The 17,780-nt window shown below is 43.1% G+C and overlaps 1 protein-coding gene across 14 annotated transcripts in view; it reads left to right on the forward strand.

The window, feature by feature from the left end:
- Nucleotides 1-17,780, forward strand: part of AKAP13 (A-kinase anchoring protein 13) — a 324,450-nt gene that overhangs the window by 116,049 nt on the left and 190,621 nt on the right. For all 14 annotated transcript variants that reach the window (XM_027522117.1, XM_027522121.1, XM_027522127.1 and 11 more), the window contains exon 3: nt 7,483-7,630. In XM_027522117.1, coding sequence (XP_027377918.1) covers nt 7,483-7,630 — 148 coding nt within the window. The remainder of the gene's footprint in view (nt 1-7,482; nt 7,631-17,780) is intronic.

Here is a 17,780-nt window from a genome sequence, read left to right on the forward strand (position 1 = left end):
AGTGGAGAATGGTATTAGTGACCAAGATTAGTGCAAGATGTTAAGAAAACAATTTTAAACAGCCTCAGAAATGGAACTTAATTTTGCACCTTTTTGAATATCTGGCCATATAAATTATTTGAAAAATTGTTTCTTGAAAACTTACTTTAAAATGATTTCAAGTTTACAGTAAAGGTTTAAGAATAGTATAAAGAAATCCCATATGCCTTAAACCCAGCTTCACCAACTGTGAACATTCTACCTCATTTGCTTAATCATTCTCTTTTCCCCACCCCGAATCATTTGAGAGTAACCTGTAGACATGTTCCTTTACCCCAGATACTTCACTGTGTGTTTCTTAAGAACAGGGATCATATAAATCACATCACGGTTACAAAATCAGGAAAATTCTAACATTGGTACAGTGTTAAATGTGTGTAAACCTCATTTAAATCTGGACACATGTCCCATTAATGTCCTTAATAGCAGTTTGCTGTTCAGGATCCAGCCTAGGACCATGCACTGCATTTAGTTGGAAAGTCTTTTCAGTCTCCATAACCTGAGTCTTTCCTTAGTGACATTTTTGAAAGGTTCAGATCAACTTTTTTTTTTTAAATAGCCTCTCAGTTTGGTTGTGTGTGATGTTTTCTTCTGACTCAATTGAGGAACGCTACAATGCTGTGTCCTCAGTGGGTAGGATCAGGAGACAGGTGATATTAGTTCATTTAATTTTTTTGTGTCACTTGCTTCAGCTGGCAAAAGAATTACAATATGATGTTTTGAGTGTTTGTTACATCTCTTTTTAATATTTATATAATTATAAATTTTTATCATTACTTTTTTTTTGCATTTCATCTGGCATTTAATTACGTGTCTGTTTTTTTGTTTGTTTTTTAATTTTTACAGTGTTGTCTTGGTTTCCACCATACAGCAACGAGAATCAGCCATAATGACGCACATATCCCCTCCCTTTGTGCCTCCTCCCATCCCGCCCCACTGGGTCATCACAGCGCCAGGATGGGCTCCCAGTGTTATTCAGCAGCTTCTCCCAGCTATCCGTTTTATACATGATAGCATGTATATGTTGATACTAGTTTCTCCATTCAAGAAAGCAGATATCATATACTTCTAATAATGGCCATGTTTAACAGCTGACTTGCAGGATTTCTGAAAGCATGATGCACCCTTACAGGCCTGTGCGGGCCAGCTCCAGCATGCATTCCACTGCAGTGATCTTGCAGCAGAAGGGGCCCACCTTCAGGAACCTTGTGACTGACAGTGTCTTGCTGTCTTTGAGATCAGCGCTGTCCCTACTTTTGTCATGCCTCCCAAAGAACTCTGTCTGGCTCACCCACCTCATCTCCACCCAGCATCTTGCCTGCTTCCAGGCCTTGTTTGTCCCCACACTGGGAGCTCCTTCCCATGCCTCAGTTGCTCTTCTCTGCCCCATTTCAGTTTGTCCCTCGGCACGTTAACGTCCCCAGTTAAAGGAAGGCCCCAGATGTGACTAGTATCTTGGGGCAAGGAGAGTCTCTCAGCAAGATGGTAGGTCTAATGCAGAGACAGAATCCTTTATCTAGAAAAGAAGATCTATTCTTAGGACTCCAGGATAGAAATCTAAGTGGAAAATAAATTTTTTTTTCCTGCTTATTAATAGGTAGGTACATAAAGATGATTTTAGTTCTATTAATACAGTTTATCTACTATGTAAATGACTTAAAGATGGGAAGCGAAGACCATAGCTACCATTTAAAGCCACGTAAGTGATTGATCCGTGGCATTTAGAATTATAATGCGTTTGTATATCAGGGATCACCTGTGAATTGCACAATGAGGCCTGGCGGCACTGACTAACTGCACTTTCCACTTTCCATTAGTTCTCGTGTCGTCTGTCAGCGAGACTAGTTAGGACTCTGGAGAAACAGTCAGGTTCAAGGATACATTTCTCATGAATGAAAAAACATGGGATTATTTTTGTAATAACACGCCATGGTTTTTGAGTTCAGATTACTGGAGAGGTGCAGATGTAGATGCATTCTCTCCTTGGGATTGGGTCAAACTAAAATTTTGATCAAGAATGCCTTGAAAGTTTTCCTTGTTAATAAGTTCATCTGTTATAGGTAAAAACACAACAGACGTGTTAACTGGGTAGCAGCCGGCTTGACTGACCTGTCTGTCCCCCCGGGGCCTGCCCTTCCCCTGAGCAGCAAGATCCATTACCCGGGGATCTCTCAGGGAAGGTGTGATCAAAGCGGCCACCTCAACTGAGCGTCTTACTTAGACCTGTTTTGCACTTTTATTTTTTAATCGCCTCTTTTAAGGCCATCTCGAGTAGTTCTAAGTGGCTGGTTACTACTGCAGTAGAACAGGAGTCATGCGGCTGAAATGCAGAGTCCAGATGTTTATCATTTGCTCCTAGCAACTTTATCAGAGAGCCGCGAATATTCCTTCAAGAACAGATGCTTCAGTTCCAGGTGCCTTCAGAACCTAAACTTCAAGTGATTTTGAGGTGAATTAGGGTTCTGTGTTCACTTCTATTTCATACTGTGGGTAGCTAACTCAGTGTTTAAAAAAAAAAAAGAATTAGAGCTATGAAAGCAATTTAAAACTTACTTTTGTCTTGGGAATGAAAAAAGAGGTTGATCCTGAAAGCTTTGTTAAAAGGAATTTCAGCTGCTTATTAGCCATCCTTTCTGACCACAGTTAAGAGAAGGCCTCAGGTGTCGCTAGCGTCTTGGGCACAGAAAGTCTCATGGCAAGATGGGGCCCTTGTGGAGAGGACCTTCTTGATACTGAAAAAAGATGTATTCCTAGAATTTCAGGTTAGATATCTAAGTGAAGAAAGAAAAAAAACCACTCCTTTTTTTTCCCTGTGAAAGTCCACATTGTAAATAATTTAGGCATGCAGACTGTGTGATCTCTTTTGCAATAACTCAGTTCTTCAGTGGGCTTCCTTGATAGCTCAAGTGGTAAAGAAGCTGCCTGCCAATGCAGGAGATGCAGGCAGGAGACTCAGGTTCCATCCTTGGGTCACAGAGATTCCCTGGAAGAGGAAATGACAATCCACTCCAGTATTCCTGCCTGGAAAATCCCAGGGACAGGAGCTTGGGGGCTACAGTCCACAGGGTCACAGAGTCAGACACAATTTAAGTCAACTCTGTGATGGCCCATTGTATTGCAAAAGTAGCCATAGACAATGTGTAAACAAATAACATGACTGTGTTCCAATAAAACTTTATTTATGGATACCGAAGTTTGAATGTCATAGAATTTTCCCATGTTAATACGTGTGAGCCACATACAATAAGAGCCACACACAAACAAGCAGAAGGCTGGACTTGGCCCATGGCTTATAGTGCCAACCTGTGCTCTAAAAAATGAAACTTTAGAACTTTCAGTAACTTTTTTTTTTTTTCAGGTTATTGGCAACCCACTCCAAGTACTCTTGCCTGGAAAATCCCATGGGTGGAGGAGCCTGGTGGGCTGCCGTCTATGGGATTGCACAGAGTTGGACACGACTGAAGCGACTTAGCAGCAGCAGCAGTGATATTTCAATACCTTGAAAAACTGATTCTTCTTTATATGCTGCAGACATTTTAACTGGTTGTAGTTTTATCATGCCAAAGGATAGTTTACCAGCCTCAATTTTTCAAAAATGTTTCCAAAATAGGGGCTTAGGAGACCTAAGCGTGTGTGTGTGTTTAATCGCTAAGTCATGTCCAACTCTTTTGCAACACGATGAACTGTAGCCCACCAGGCTCCTCTGTCCATGGGAATTCCTAGGCAAGAGTACTGGAGTGGGTTGCCATTTACTTTTCCATATATATACATATATATATGTGTGTGCTGGATCATAGAAAAAGCAAGAGAGTTCCAGAAAAACATCTATTTCTGCTTTATTGACTATGCCAAAGCCTTTGACTGTGTGGATCACAATAAACTGTGGAAAATCCTTCAAGAGATGGGAATACCAGACCACCTCATCTGCCTCTTGAGAAATTTGTATGCAGGTCAGGAAGCAACAGTTAGAACTGGACATGGAACAACAGACTGGTTCCAAATAGGAAAAGGAGGTCGTCAAGGCTGTATATTGTCACCCTGTTTATTTAATTTATATGCAGAGTACATCATGAGAAACGCTGGGCTGGAAGAAACACAAGCTGGAATCAAGATTGCCGGGAGAAATATCAATAACCTCAGATATGCAGATGACACCACCCTTATGGCAGAAAGTGAAGAGGAACTCAAAAGCCTCTTGATGAAAGTGAAAGTGAAGAGTGAAAAAGTTGGCTTAAAGCTCAACATTCAGAAAACGAAGATCATGGCATCTGGTCCCACCACTTCATGGGAAATAGATGGGGAAACAGTGGAAACAGTGTCAGACTTTATTTTTCTGGGCTCCAAAATCACTACAGATGGTGACTGCAGCCATGAAATTAAAAGACGCTTACTCCTTGGAAGGAAAGTTATGACCAACCTAGATAGCATATTGAAAAGCAGAGACATTACTTTGCCAACAAAGGTTCGTGTAGTCAGGGCTATGGTTTTTGCTGTGGTCATGTATGGATGTGAGAGTTGGACTGTGAAGAAGGCTGAGCGCCGAAGAATTGATGCTTATATAATGTGGTGTTGGAGAAGACTCTTGAGAGTCCCTTGGACTGCAAGGAGATCCAAGCAGTCCATTCTGAAGGAGATCAGCCCTGGGATTTCTTTGGAAGGAATGATGCTAAAGCTGAAACTCCAGTACTTTGGCCACCTCATGTGAAGAGTTGACTCATTGGAAAAGACCCTGATGCTGGGAGGGATTGGGGGCAGGAGGAGAAGGGGACGACAGAGGATGAGATGGCTGGATGGCATCAGTGACTTGGTGGATGTGAGTCTGGGTGAACTCCGGGAGTTGGTGAGGGACAGGGAGGCCCGGCGTGCTGCAATTCATGGGGTCGCAAAGAGTCGGACACGACTGAGCAACTGATCTGATCTGATCTGATATATATTTCCCTTTCCTGGTAGCTCAGCAGTAAAGAATCTGCCTGCAGTGCAGGAGCCACAGGAGACACAGGTTTGATCCCTGGTTTGGGGAGATCCCCTGGAAGAAGGCATGGCTACCCACTCCAGTATTCTTGCCTGGAGAATCCTATGGACTGAGGAGCCTGATGGGCGCTAGTCCATGGGGTCACAACTTTTTTTTTGGCTGAAAAATACGACTGAAGCAACCTGGCACCTCGTGTGTGTGTGTGTGTGTGTGTGTGTATGTGTGTGTGTGTGTGTGTATTTATTTTCAACCACTTAAAAATATAAAAACCTTTCACAGCCTGTGTGTGTGTATTTATTCTTTTCAACCACTTAAAAATGTAAAAACCTTTCCCAGCCTGTGCAAGAGTGCTGGACTTGACCGATGGCTCATACTTTTCCAACCTGTGCTCTAAAAAATGAAACTTTAGAACTTTTAGTAACGTTTTTTTTTTTTTCAGGTTATAGTGATACTTCAATACCTTGAAAAATTGATTCTTCTCTGTATGCTGCAGACATTTTTTCTGGTTGTAGTTTATTTTGCCAAAGGATAGTAAACATTTTAGCAGCCTAACCTTTTCAAAAACATTTCCAAATCAGGGACTTACAGGTCCTACAGTTCAGTTCTGAATAGTGTCTGGAGTCGGCGGTAATGCTGTGGTACCGACCCTGCTGTTCCTCTGTTAGGGTGCTTGGGAACTTTCCGGTTCGCCAGTCTTAGTAAGTTACAGCTTATTTGGAGTTCATTCTGACTTCTTACAGCAGACTGCAACCCCTATTGGACACAGGGCACTGCACAGAACCCTGGGGAAAAAATTAGAGGCACTTAGGGCTGTGGGAACTACTTGGAATTCAGAGCATTCCTATTACTAGCCTTGATCCCAAGTTTGATTTTAAGATGTTTGGTTTTCATTATGTGCTGAAACAGTACCTGCTTCTCTGTTCTGCTGCTGGACGTTAAGTTGTGGCCATAGAGTGGCATGATTCTTTAATTGGCTTTATTACTGCTAAAGTAGAAAGGGGAAAAATGCTGTAAGTAATGAGAATTCTCTCCCCTATATAATGTTAAAATGGCCTGACTTTCTCTTAATTAGATTTTCCATTGCACATCATTACAGATGTACATAACCTAAACCTCAGTGCTTTAAAGTCCTTTGTTTATGGTTACAACATAAATTATATAATGTTTGGGAGAATGGTAATTAGGACTCTTTCATAGAATAAATTTAATTTAGCCACTGATCTCAGTTAAAAAAAAATTATAAAAATTGCTGAAAGAGGGAATTCCCTGGCGGTCCAGTGGTTTGGGGCTCAGCTTCTACTGCAGGGGCGTGCATTCAGTTCCTGGTTGGCAAACTTAAGATCCCACATGTTGCGTGGTGTAGCCAAAAAAAAAAGTTGTTAGAAGATTATTGAAAATGATAGTTGCAGCCCTATGGACTGTAGCCCGCCAGGCTTCTCTGTCTATGGGATTCTCCAGGCAAGAATACTGGAGAGGGTAGTCCTTCCCCTCTCCAGGGGATCTTCCCAACCCAGGGATTGACCCCGGGTCTCCTGCATTGCAGCCAGATTCTTTTTTTTTTTTTTTTTGCAGCCAGATTCTTTACCAGGAAGAAGATTATCAGCAAATGAAGGATGAAGATGTCTTAACTTCTAAATAGTTGCAGAGTCACAGGCAGAGTTACCGGGATTAGATTTATGGCTTGATGGAGGGGTGGGATAAAGAAGAACAGCAATTCCAGATGGTCCGGAAACACACATGGTTGGAAAAGCAACCCTCCCATCCTCACAGGTTGAGAGTCTTATCCTAGGCTGAGTGCTGAATGTGTTTCAAGAGTTCTCACATATTAGCTGTAAGAAGAGAAGGTATTATCTCCATTTATATAGTCAAGGAAACTGAGATTTAGAGGATTTAAGTAAAATCTTTTTAGATGGAGTTTAAACCCAGATTGGTCTTGAGCCCAAGTCCTTTGTACTCCAGCGCTTCCAGGCCAGCTCTTGAGAGGCGCTCCATGTTCACTGGAGAACGGGTGGACTTGGCAGTGACTCCTGGGATGTAGAGTTCAGAGAGTTATTGCCGCAAACAGAACACAGAGGTGAAGGGGCACTCGAAGTATAAGGATGTAGCTGTTTAATATACTTCATCCGTCCTCCCTGCCTTATTTTTAGATTTTCCTGGAATTTTTACAGAGCTTTTTAAGGGAGCCGTTTTATGTTCTTTTAAAAAAATTTTCCGAGTAAATATCCCATTATCTTGTTGGTTTACTCGTTTTTCTCATTACCTCCACTAAAATGTAAGCTGAAAGAAGACAGACTGTTCCGTATCCTTAGTGCCTAGACCACTTCCTGGCACATTTTGTACTGTATAAACTTGCTAGAGTGGGTACAGTTTGTATGATACATTGATTTCCCTTTCAGTTTGATGTTTTGTAAAAATCAACTCCCCAAAAGAACCTTGCTAATGCAGACCTGCTCTCTCTTCCCCTTTCCTAGGGCGATTGTGTTGTTACTGTCCTGCTCGCGGAAGAGGACAAAGTTGAAGATGATGTAGTTTTTTACTTGGTGTTTTCGGGTTCCACCCTCCACCACTGTACAAGTACTCGGAAGGTCAGTTCTAATACGCTGGAGACCGTTGCTCCTGGTAAGTATTTGAACACAGTCTTCATCCGCCTTTATTTATTCTGTGTTCTAGCATAGAGTGATAGGAAGAAGGAATCAGGGTGATGAAACTGCAGTTGGATTTTTGTTTTAAATACACTTCATTTTGTTTATTTCTTGCTTGTTGCACAAAATCTGAGCCTAACTAAAAATAATTGAAATAAAATGGTGTCATAAATTAGAAGACAATTGTTAAGATCAACAAAAATTTTAATTTATTGGAATGTTGAAGCAAAGTAAAATACATTTAAGAGAGAAAAGTTCACGCGGTCACTGTGGTTTGACTACAATTCTGATTCTGACTTTCCTTGTGGCAAAGGAAAGGTGAATGCGATTACTAACCCAGTCCTTCGTATCTGTGAGGGGAGGACTGTAAAAACCAAAGTTCCCCCAAAGTAACAGATTGTAGTTCATGGTGAAATGAATACTTAATCACTGTTGCATTTATCCATTTAATGGAATTAAAAGGAAACTGTTTACTTGTTAAAAATCCTTTGCAAAGTCATTATATCATTGCTTATGCCACCAGAAGCGGCTTTTGACTGATCCCAGGCATCTAAAGGTATATTGATTGTGTTTGGAAATGAACTTATTCTGTCTTTCCTCAAGCTTGCTTTGAAGTTAATAATTGGTTAAATTTCATCTGAGTGCAAAAGAGGGGAGATTTAGGGGGAACCCATAAAAAGTGTTGACAGTTGAACCATTGGCTTTCAGAGAACAAAATGGACTTAGTTCTTACTGAAACTTTTCCTGTCTTCAGTGTTTTTACGTAACATCGATTCCACTTTTTTTGAAATTAATCATGTAAAAAACTGCCAGCTTTTGATGGCTGCTGTGCTGTTTTACATAAGTTGACTTCACTTGTGATACCTGCCAGGTCCTGGAAGTTACACCACATTCATGAACTGAGATTCTGACATTTATCCTCCCATATTTATCCTCCTACTTGACAAAAGTGATTTTGAAAATACAGGATTTAAAGATTTAGGCAAATCCTATGTATATTCTCCCTCAGAGTTCTAGGGACAGGAGATTGAGCAAGACGTCCAGGAGAGGTGCTGATTGTCTTTTCTTCCCCCTAAAGAGTATTGTGCACCTTCCTTGTAATGTGAAGCCCCAGTCGTCTTGTTCCTGTGATGGGTATCATGTCAGAGGGTCTGATCTGGAACCTTGCTGTCTGCTGAGCGGGAGCCACCCAGTGTCACCCCTGCTAGACACATCTGCGTGTGTGACAGTGAGAAACAGCCCTCAGATGGGCATTAACAGAGTCAGTCAGTGCCTGACTGCGCTCTTATTAGGAAAGGAATGAGGATAATTTATAAACTTACTTTTCCTCCTGATTTAGAAGTACTGTAGCAGTTTGTGTGTTTGTGGATGTGTAGATGTATATGTGTGTGTGTGTGTGTGTGTGTGTGTGTGTGTGTGTGTGTGTGTGTGTGTGTGTGTGTATAGGTAGATAAGATAGATGGCAAGAAAGCCTGCAAGCAGATACCAGGAGGATGGGCTTCTCTGGTGGCTCAGACGGTAAAGAATACATCTGCAGTACAAGAGACCCAGGTTGGATCCCTGCGTTGGGAAGATCCCCTGGAGGACGGCATGGCAACCCACTCCAGTACTCTTGCCTGGAGAATCCCCACGGACAGAGGGGCCTGGCGGGCTACAGTCCACGGGGTCACGAAGAGTTGGACGTGACTGAGCGACTGACCCAGAGGAGGGCCAGCTGTCCTCGCTGGCCTCGGCCACCGCGGGGCCCCGCCTCTCGGCGCAGAGGGCCGGCGCAGAGGGCTGTGCCCGGCGGCCCTGACACCTTCATTGTGAAGGTGCTGAAGTTAGTGTGGGCTGCAAGCAGTTGCTGTCTTCGGTTCACAAGTCCATGGTATCGTATGACAGCCAGGAGCTCCTGGTTCTTACCAGATCCTTATATACTGTCCCCAGCCTGCTTTTCTGACTTGTTTCCATTTCCCCCCTTGCCTTTGAGCTACCACCTCTGTAACAGGTCTCAGGACCCCTTCTTCCCAGCCCCACACATTGCTGGGTGTCCTTTGTACCAGTTGACTCTGGGTGCCCTCGTTCTGCTGGCTCCAGCCCGCCAGAATGGATGTTGTAGTCTGCTCTTTCTCCCTAATTTGGTCCGAATCCTCAGTACCTTCCTGAGCCCTTTGCTTGGGGCTTGGAACCCCAGTGCCTGGCCTCTCCTAGTTGGCCACTAAGCAGCTCTCCTCCCCTCCAGTTATGATCTTACCTGGTGCCGTCTTCTCACAACGTGCCCCTCTGCTCCCCGCTGGCCTGCATATTCTGCAGCCCACCTGATCCAGTCAGGCTGCTGCATGAGGCCCTTAATCACAGCAGAGGTGACAAAGGATTCGAGTCCTTGAAAGATCCCGTTGTACGAGCAGGCCAAATGAAGAGCGAGGTGCCCTGTGAGCCTTTGATGTGTGTACTGGGGTCCCCGTGAGCCTCCCTCCTTGCTGAAGGAGGACCTCTGTTAGCCACTGAAGCAGGAAAGACTTCTGAGTGGATCTCAGTACTCTGGTCATCAGGCCTGTGATTTTCCTCTTCTCTTGTCTTTTTCAGCTGCTGTTGTCCAGATTGGCTAAGGAACTGTGGTGGAGGAGAGGGGAGAGATAGGCAGATTTGGGGGTTAATAAGCTAGTTTTGAATTTCTTGTTTATATTACAGAGTTAATATTTTTGTGTAGAAGTAAACGGCCTTAAATCTGCCTTGGGGGATTTCTTTGACTTGTTTCTTATTTTCCTTGAGGTCTTTACTCAGATGATCACCTTCTCAATGAGGCCTTTCCTGTCCACTTTATAAAGTCTAGCCACTCCATTTTATATATATATATATATATATATATATATATATATAAAAACCTGCCTTCTCTACACACTCCCTGGTCCCTTTCCACGCTTCACTTTTCTGCACTGCACTGATCAACTTCCAACTCATTTATACGTTTTATTTATTTTCTGCTTGCCTCTGCTGGAGTGTCAGCTTCACCAGGGCATGGATTCATGTCTGTCACGTTCTCTGGTGCATCTGTGAGTTCCTCCCACTTGATGAGACTGGGTTTCTACCATGTTGAAACTCATCCTGGTTCTTGGAAACTGCCCTGCTAGAAAGGTTGTACATACATTTGTTCACACACACCCCACACACATACTTACACACACACACACACAGACACAATGCCCCCTGCCCCCCCACCCCACCCCTTTCTTTTGAAAACTGCCAGAGGACTCTCTGGCTTCTTGCGTTGCTTCTTGTCTTGGGGCAGGAGCCTGTTTTCTGTCCAGAGCTGCATCTGATGATTTCTGTGTGTCCTATTGATGAGCTCAGACTTTGTGCGGAGCGCGGCGTCAGATTAGTCACAGTTCCCCGTGGGGAGTCCGCTCCTGCCCTGTGCGTCCTGGTTAGAGGGGGACGCGCCCGGCCTGTCCGCAGCAGCTGCTGTCGGGACGATGTCCCTGCCCCAGCTCCCGTGTGGGGCTCACTCCTCGGGTCCTAGTCGTCCGGCCGACCATGGAAGAAAAAGAGCTTTGTGTCTGCAAATGTCAAGTTGCATGCAGATTGCTGGCTCTGGTTTTTCTTGGAGTCCTCCGTGTGCTTCCCTGGCACTGCTGGGTAATAGTTTAGTTTTTATGAAAACGAGATGATTGATTGACCTTCCTAAGACAGCTACTCCTTGATGTTCATTCATCTGTGACCTTTTATGATTTTGGTGGGTAAGGAAATGAGACATTTCTTGATAGTCCCCGAAAAAAAACCTCTCTGACTCCAGATATTGAGATTACAGTCCATCGCGCCCTCCCGGCCCTGTTTCTTTCATATTTTCTTAACTTTTTGGCTTTTCTGATGATAAAATTAACAATGAATTGTATATGTATGTTTACTTATAAATTGTAAAGGCATTTTCTTGCCTTACCACCATAGACAGGCTGTAGACATGATACAGTCCCTCCTTTTTAAAAAATGAAATTATGTTAAGATTAGTAGCATCTTGGGACAGTTAATTGGAGCCTTTGGAAACTTTATCTGCCTTTAAATTGTTTTGCTGTTTTAAAGTCCATGTGTAATTTTTAACATATATAGTAATTTTTAAGAAAAACATATGAAGACTTTGGAAATTCTGTCCTCTCTTTCAAAAGTAAAGCTGTCTTTGTGCTAATTAACACTAGACAAAAAAAAGTTTTATAGTATAATACTACATTCAAAATACCTATGAAATTGATTAGTTTAAGAATATAATTTGCTGTGAAACATACGTCTAAAGACAAAAGGTGTTGCCTTTGTAATAAATAAAAATAAAATACCTCTATTCTTTTCTCTTCACATAAAACAAATCCAACCCCAAATCCCATTTTAACAAAACAGTGATTCTCCTTGTGGGATGAGGTCGAGATATTTTCTTTCAAAGGCTGTAGGATGAGTAAGTAATATAAAGAAATCTGATACCTGCTGAGGGTAATTCCAGGGGTTATGAGGTGCTTTCCTGTGCTCACTTTTATTAATTGAATGTGAAGATAGACCAAGCAAGCAGTAACTGCAGGATGGAAAATAAGACAGGGTATTCAGTGGGTGAAGCCTTGTGAAGGGCTTTGGTGCAGAATCTGTCATGACATGAAATCCTAGCATCGCCCCTCATGTCTGTCATTTACTTTTAGAATTCACAGCGAAGGTTCTTGTTTGACAGGAAAATAGCAAACATTCCTTGACCCAGGATTTGACTCAGCTCTTTGGTATCTTTCCTTTCTTTCTCACTTATCAAGGGAAGTTTCTATATAAAGCAAATTTGTTATTGAAAGGAAAGAGAAAAGTACATCTACCATGATCAGAAGTCCTAGGGGGCTTAATTAAAAATCTTTGCTTACAGCCGAGGTCTCAACAGGTAGCCTGCAGTGAAACTACCGTATCTCTCAGTTCCTGTGAACTGGCAGGAACAGAACTGGCTCTGTTTCTGGCAGTAGATGTCCAGAGGTCTCCAAATCAAATAACACTTGAGAAGAAGTTCCAGGCTTTTATCTGGCCCAATCAGAGATGCCCTCGCTTTCTGCCAAAGTAATCAGTAACTTTTTCACTGGACTCTAAGTCTCCCTATCCTAAAATACTACTACAAGGCTATCTCTAGACAGACGTGATTTTATATTTTAAAAGACTTAAATTACTGTCCAATGCTAATCAGTGTACATGGCTACTTTTGGGGAGGGCCAGGTGAAGGTGTCCAGGTGAAATGCCTGTGTGGACCCTGCACCCTCTTGAGCTATTATGGACACGGCACTGGGATGGAGTTCATGCATCACAGTGGGGCTAGTATCCTCCCAGAGGGGTGAGAATTGGTTCTTAGGTGGTTTAAAAAAAAATTTTTTTTTTAACTCTTTTTCCAAAAAAAAAAATAATGACTTTGTTTGCTTATTTATTTATTTTTGGCTGTGCTGGGTCTTTGTTGCCACAAAGACTTTCTCTAGTTGCAGTGAGTGGGGGCTACTCTTGTTGTGGGGTGCAGACTCAGCAGCTGTAGCACACAGGCTCAGTTGATCTGCTGCACGTGGAGTCTTCCTGGACCAGGGATGGAGCCCACATCTCCTGCATCAGCAGGCGGCTTCTTTACCACTGAGCCACCAGGAGAGCGCCCACTTCCCCGATCTCACTCTTCACATATAAAGCCCAGATATAACATACAAATGTATGGGATGTCTGTAGTATTAAAATTTCATGGGGTGGGGATGTCAGACAGAGAGAAATGTTTAGAAAAGCTGCTTGGGAGATGTCAGTGACTAAAAGATTGAGCATACTGCCTTGGAGTAATAAGGTAGATTATAGTCCACCAGATTTTTAGTGTCAGTTCGGCCCTTTCTCCTCCCAAATGTACATGATTGCTGTGCCTGCTGTTTCTCCCTCTCCTTAACTGCTTCTCTACATACATACAGAGAGCTTTGGTACCTTTATGCACATCTACTGTTAGACCACTGAAAACTAGCAGTAGGTACATACTTTAGCAAATAGTCCTCTCTCCTGTTAGAGTGTGGGTCTGAAGATCAAAAATTTCCTTTAACTGTGTAGCCACTCCAGAGGGAAGAAAAAGACACCAGAATTTCAAATCCTTTGCCAAACTGAAGTGGTAAAGTGTATTCTTTTTGTCTTCTCCACCACTGACTGCGAATGCAGACTTTGTCATAGGAAACGGCTGAGGCGCTCTGGGCTTGGCTTGCCCAGCAAGCACTTCCAGGGTTCCCTTTTGTTGGCGCGCAGGCAAAACAAAGTCCCGATTGTTTCATCCTCAAAAGAGAAGGCCCGGATGGGATGTGTGCCACTTTTAGCCTAATAGGAAATGAAGTAATTGTTGGGTCATGCTTAAGCACTTTTGTTTATCTGTAGCACCATTTTGTTGTCATGGATATAGGTGCTTCTTACAGTGATAAGGAGCCTGTGGAAAAGCTCGCTGACCTCAGGAGCACAACACCTCCTGACCTCTGAGCACAAAAAAAGGATTAGATGCTTTTAAGAGGACCACGAGCAGTTAAATTTTTGTCTCCCGCTCAGGTGCTCCCGGTTGTATGGGAGCACATACATTCTTCCCCCTTTATATTTTCAGTTCTCCAGTGTGTCAGGGGTAGCATTTAGCTCAGAAGCTGTGTTGGGCTTATGTGGAATCTCTTGGTACAGTAATAGAGATCTGTTTGCCTTGAGTCACCTGAGTAGGAGCATTTTAAGAAGAGTGAAAAGCTGGCTTAAAACTCAACATTCAAAAAATGACAATCATGGCATCTGATCCCATCACTTCGTGGCAAATAGATGGGGAAACAATGGAAACTGACAGATTTTATTTTCTCGGGCTCCAAAATCACTACAGCCGGTGACTGCAGCCATGAAATTAAAAGATGCTTGCTCCTTGGAAGAAAAGATATGACGAACCTAGACAGCATATTAAAAAGCAGAGACATTACTTTGCTGACAAAGATCCCTCTAATCAAAGCTGTAGTTTTTCCAGTGGTCATGTATGGATGTGAAAGTTGCACTATAAAGAAAGCTGAGTGCTGAAGAATTGATGCTTTTGAACTGTGGTGTTGGAAAAGACTCCTTGAGAGTCCCTTGGACTGCAAGGAGATCAAACCAGTCAGTCCTAAAGTAAATCAACCCTGAATATTCATTGGAAAGGCTGATGCTGAAGCTGAAGCTCTAATATTTTGGCCCCCTGATGCAAAGAGTCAACTCACTGGAAAAGACCCTGATCCTGGGAAAGATTGAGGGCAGGAGGAGAAGGGGATGGCAGAGGATGAGATGGTTGGATGGAATCACTGACTCAACAGACCTGAATTTGAACAAACTCCTGGAGATAGTGAGGGACAGGGAAGCCTGGCATGCTATAATTCATGGAGTTGCAAAGAGTTGGATACAAATTGGGGACTGAACAACAACAATAGCTGATAGTATTAAAATAATTTTAACTACCAGTAGTAGTAGACACCTGTTTCTGTAAGGTGCTTGCTGTGAATATGGCCATCTCAAACCTGATACTTTCTGACTCTCCCCCTAGTTGTTAGTCTACTTCATGACCTCTTAGAATTCACTCAGTAACGGTCAGACCTCTCCCAGCCCATGGTTTATCCCATACTTCTGATGTAAAACTTATCAGACCTGATTGTGTTATATTCAGAAGTCAGTGTCAAAAAAAAAAAATGGAATTGAGGTTTAGGCCTTGTTTCTTTAACAGTCTGTCTCTCTTCTTCCCCTCTTTCAATTCTCTGGAGGTCTTTCCCTCAGAAGGGTCTCAGTGGAATTTCCAGTACTTTCCCCTCTTTAAAAGGACTTGTGGTTTTCTTTCCTCTCTCAGTTACCAGGAACTTGAGTGGAAGGAGAAACGCCATGGAACTAGCTGAAAACCTTGTTACTCTTCCTTATGCTGCAGCTTCTGTTTTCATGTAAAAAGGAGTTAAATTGTGGTCATTATGTCAGACTGGATATGGTTTCCCATCCCATCCCTTCTTTGGCCATGAAGATGTAGACATTGTTAATACCTTGTATTTTGTGTGTACAAAGGTAGTCCTAAGTTAATGGCCCCAGAAAATAGTTGAGTCTTTAGAGCTAATTTGTGGTAGTAAGATATTTTATGTGGGTAGATGTAGTGATTTCAGTTTTATTAATGGGTCCGTATTATCATATAACCTTTGCTTTTGAAAAAAATTTTTTTAATATATATATACCTTACCTGAAAGGTCATAGGGATAAAAACCAGTTCTGTGAACTCACATCATGTGAAAACATGATGTGAGAGGGTAGCCTTGTCAGCCTTGCAGGGTGGTTTTCCAGATGTAGGGGAGGCCCTTGGTTCGTGCTCAGTAGTAACGCTGCCAATTGACTGAAAGTTTAACAAAGACTGTGCCAGGACCCCTCCGTTCTCCAGTCTTCTTTTAACCCTCGAAGCCTATAATCATACGAAACAGATTCCAGATATATGGCACATTGTACTTAGCATGATTCAGAGTTTCTCCTTCAGATTGTGAATTCATATCTGAAGGGGGAATATCGGGCACGCGGTTGGATGACTTCTGAATGTCTGTCTCAGGGCCTTTTCTGACATTCCGCCGCCCCTGGTACACGGTTTTGTTTTAGTTCCACAGAGCAGACCATAGTGTGTCCATCCACCTTCTAACAGCTAAAGCAGCAGAGAGAATTAGGGTGCTTCTGCTGCCGAGCTCACGCGTGCGTGCGCGTGTGGACACACACACACACCCGTAAACTGCGCATGCACGCACACACACACACACCCTTAAACCTTGTATTTCTGCCCCCTTTGTTGTCCCCACCCTATTAGCCAAGTAAACAGTCGTTTTGGCGGTTTTAGATTTCTGTGCAGATACATTAGTTCTGCACTTTGCAGTTTTGGATTACGTGGGTATTGCTTCACCACGGCCTTTGGTTGTGAGTGTGTGTGCGTGCGCGTGTGCGCACGCGTGTGCCTGTGCAGGGGAGTGTGAGATGAAGCTGAAGATCTGGACGGTGGCCTGGCGCCTGTGTTTATGCAGGAGGTGACTTCACAGAGCAGTGCTGATGTTCACAGTAGTGGCCGTGTGACACCTGGCTCCCAGGTGTCCCGGACGCCTCTGCCCAGGCTTGGGGAAGGAGATGGGTAAGAAGGATGGGTGGGGCAGTGGGTATTATTACTGTAGGTTAGGTTAGTGTAAGATCTCTCCTAAGAGTGTATTTAAGTTTTGAAGGTAGAATTCAATTTGGATCCCACATTATTCACGTGCTCACCATTGAACTGTGAAACCTCAAATTTTAGCTTTTATTGACATTCATTCAGTTACCTCGAAGGACTGTCAGGAGTTTTAAAATGAGCTTTGTTGTTGTTCTCTAGTCACTGAGTCTTCTCCAAATCTGTTGTCACCCACTGCCCTGCCAGCCTTCTCTGTTGATGGGATTTTCCAGGCAAGAATACTGCAGTGGGTTGCCATTTCCTTCTCCAGGGGATCTTCCCAACCCAGGGATCAAACCCGTATCTCCTGCATTGGCAGGTGGATCCTTTTACCGCTGAGCCACCAGGGAAGCATATATATGTACATACAGTCTATGTGTATATGTTCATATATAGCCTATGTGTGTGTGTATTATATGTATGTGTGTGTATATATATGTGCACACACACACATATAACCGTTCTCTTTCAATAAGAAAAATAACCTTGAAGGGCTAAGCGTGAGCCCCCTGGGAAGCCCTGAATAAACGGGAAATGCTCTCATTACTGGTGAGATTCGTGAGTGAGAACCATCACATTGTTCGGGTCCAGTCGCTTCTCAGTATCTGCAGGGCGCTGGGTTCCAGGAGCCCCACAGACCCCAGGATCCACAGGTGCTCTGGTCCCTTCGTCCACCCTCTGTGTCCGTGGTTCCATCAGCCAACCATGGATCGTAAATATAGTAGCACATATGTGGGGAAAAAATACACATTATCAGTGCACCCATGCAGTTCAAACCTGTCTTGTTAAAGGGTCAGTTATAGTTATTCTGACTGAAATAGGTATTGTCCGTCTAATTTGGAAATGAGGCTGTGTGTATGTTATTTGGGGTGATAAGTATTAAAGAATTTGAGAGGAGTCTTCTAAATAATAGGTCTTCACTTTGCAGATGAGGGTA

The sequence above is a fragment of the Bos indicus x Bos taurus genome, chromosome 21 (assembly GCF_003369695.1).
Source record: "Bos indicus x Bos taurus breed Angus x Brahman F1 hybrid chromosome 21, Bos_hybrid_MaternalHap_v2.0, whole genome shotgun sequence".
NCBI lineage: Eukaryota > Metazoa > Chordata > Mammalia > Artiodactyla > Bovidae > Bos > Bos indicus x Bos taurus.